Here is a 1629-nt window from a genome sequence, read left to right as displayed (position 1 = left end):
GGCAGAGGCAGGAGACTCACTTGAGCCCAGGAGTTGGAGGTTGCTGTGAGCTGTGATGCCACAGCACTCTACCCAGAGGGACAGCTTGAAGCTCTGTCTCAAAAAATAAAATAAAATAAAAGTGAATAAATAAATAAATAATGGCTGTTAGAGCTGGAAGAGCCTGGAGTGATCTTCCAGTCTAACCTCTCTGTTGTGCTGATGGGGAGGTTGAGGCCCAGAGAGGAGACCTGACTCAGCTAGGGTTACCTAGAGGGTTAAGAGCTCAGCTTAATTAGATACCAGGCTCTCTGAAGCATGCCTGCTGAGTATTCTGCTTGGTGTGTTGGGCATATGATGCCTCTCTTTAAAGGCAATTATAGCTATGGCTCCAGATAGCCAAGAAGCCAAAGCAGCTGGTATCCAGCAGGGGTGGGAGACAAACAGGACTGAGCATGTGGGCTCCCTGCTCACTGCACCCCAGGATGGGAAACGAGGTCTTTGTAGGAGATGGTAAGGTGCAGACAGGCAAGTGAGGAATGACAGGAGGGAAGGGGAGTGTTTACCCCTGTCTATTCCCCGAACCAGCTCACCTCTTCCCTAAAGGTCAGGGGAGGGACAGTGGGGTCCAGATGGTGCATGTTTTCATTCAGCAGGGCTCGAAGGCATAGTGCCAGGCTCTCCACATCCCGGGCCATGGGGCCAGCCGTTGTGGTCACTGCATGGGGATGGGCAGTGGAGGGGGAAAGACACCTAGCATTCTTTCTGCTCTGGGGATCCCTACTGCCAGGCCTCAAAGTGCCATGACCAGGCCCTGGTGTCATCCTCAGCAGGAGTGAGGGCAAGTGGCTTTGGTAGACTGACCACAGCAACAGTAGGTGGCTAATGGGAGAATCTGATCTGGGACAGAGTATCAAGAGGCCAGCAGGAGAGATTAAAGCTACATAGTAGGAAGCCCTTCTCAGTGGGGTAAGGGCCACTGGACTAAGGGAAGCCAGGTAGGAGCTATGTGTCTCCTCTCCCAGGTAGCACCTATGAGGCTGAGTGAAATATTCTTGCAAGAAAGCCTAGCAGGTTTGCCTTTGAGTGAGTGTGGCCACAGGCACAGATGGAGACTTACCTGATTTCTTGCCCTTGACAGCAGAGGCGATTCCAGAGTAGCTGCAAAACCCCACCCACCCAGAGCCAAGATCAGCATCTGAAGAGAGGGACCTGGGTACCAGGAGGCTTGAGCACCCAGTCAGTGCACTCCCCCAGGACTCAGCCCTCTTCAACCTTCCATGTCTCTCTACTGTCCACAGAATGAAGTCTGATCCTTTGTCCTTCAAAGCTTAAGACAGTTTCCCCTTTGAGCTTTTCCACACATGCATATTGCCAAGTAAGCTGCTCTCATCAGCCTTACAGCCTTCTAGATTCCACCCCAACTCTGCATGTTCAGCCTTCAAAACCTAGCTCAAATGCTGCCTCCTCCAAGAAGCCTTCTCTTCCCTTGCCCTCCTTTTGAAGTGTAGGCTTTTTTTTCATAGAGACAGAGTCTCACTTTTTTGCCCTCGGTAGAGTGCAGCGGAGTCACTCCAGCAACCTCCAACTCCTGGGCTTAGGCGATTCTTCTGCCTCAGCCTCCCAAGTAGCTGGGACTACAGGCACCCG

General features: G+C 52.2%; 1 protein-coding gene across 1 annotated transcript in view; it reads right to left on the bottom strand.

Moving 5' to 3' along the window:
• The window catches only part of LOC111722028 (fatty-acid amide hydrolase 1-like), a 21262-nt gene that overhangs the window by 11075 nt on the left and 8558 nt on the right, over positions 1 to 1629 (bottom strand). Inside the window, exons 7-8 of the mRNA XM_023507861.1 lie at positions 1100 to 1140; positions 573 to 697 (exon numbers count right to left, since the gene is read on the bottom strand). Coding sequence (XP_023363629.1) covers positions 573 to 697; positions 1100 to 1140 — 166 coding nt within the window. The remainder of the gene's footprint in view (positions 1 to 572; positions 698 to 1099; positions 1141 to 1629) is intronic.

The sequence above is a fragment of the Otolemur garnettii genome, unplaced genomic scaffold (assembly GCF_000181295.1).
Source record: "Otolemur garnettii isolate 467f Iridium unplaced genomic scaffold, OtoGar3 scaffold00210, whole genome shotgun sequence".
In the NCBI taxonomy this organism is placed as follows: Eukaryota; Metazoa; Chordata; class Mammalia; order Primates; family Galagidae; genus Otolemur; species Otolemur garnettii.
This window is presented reverse-complemented; position numbering and strand designations above follow the sequence as displayed.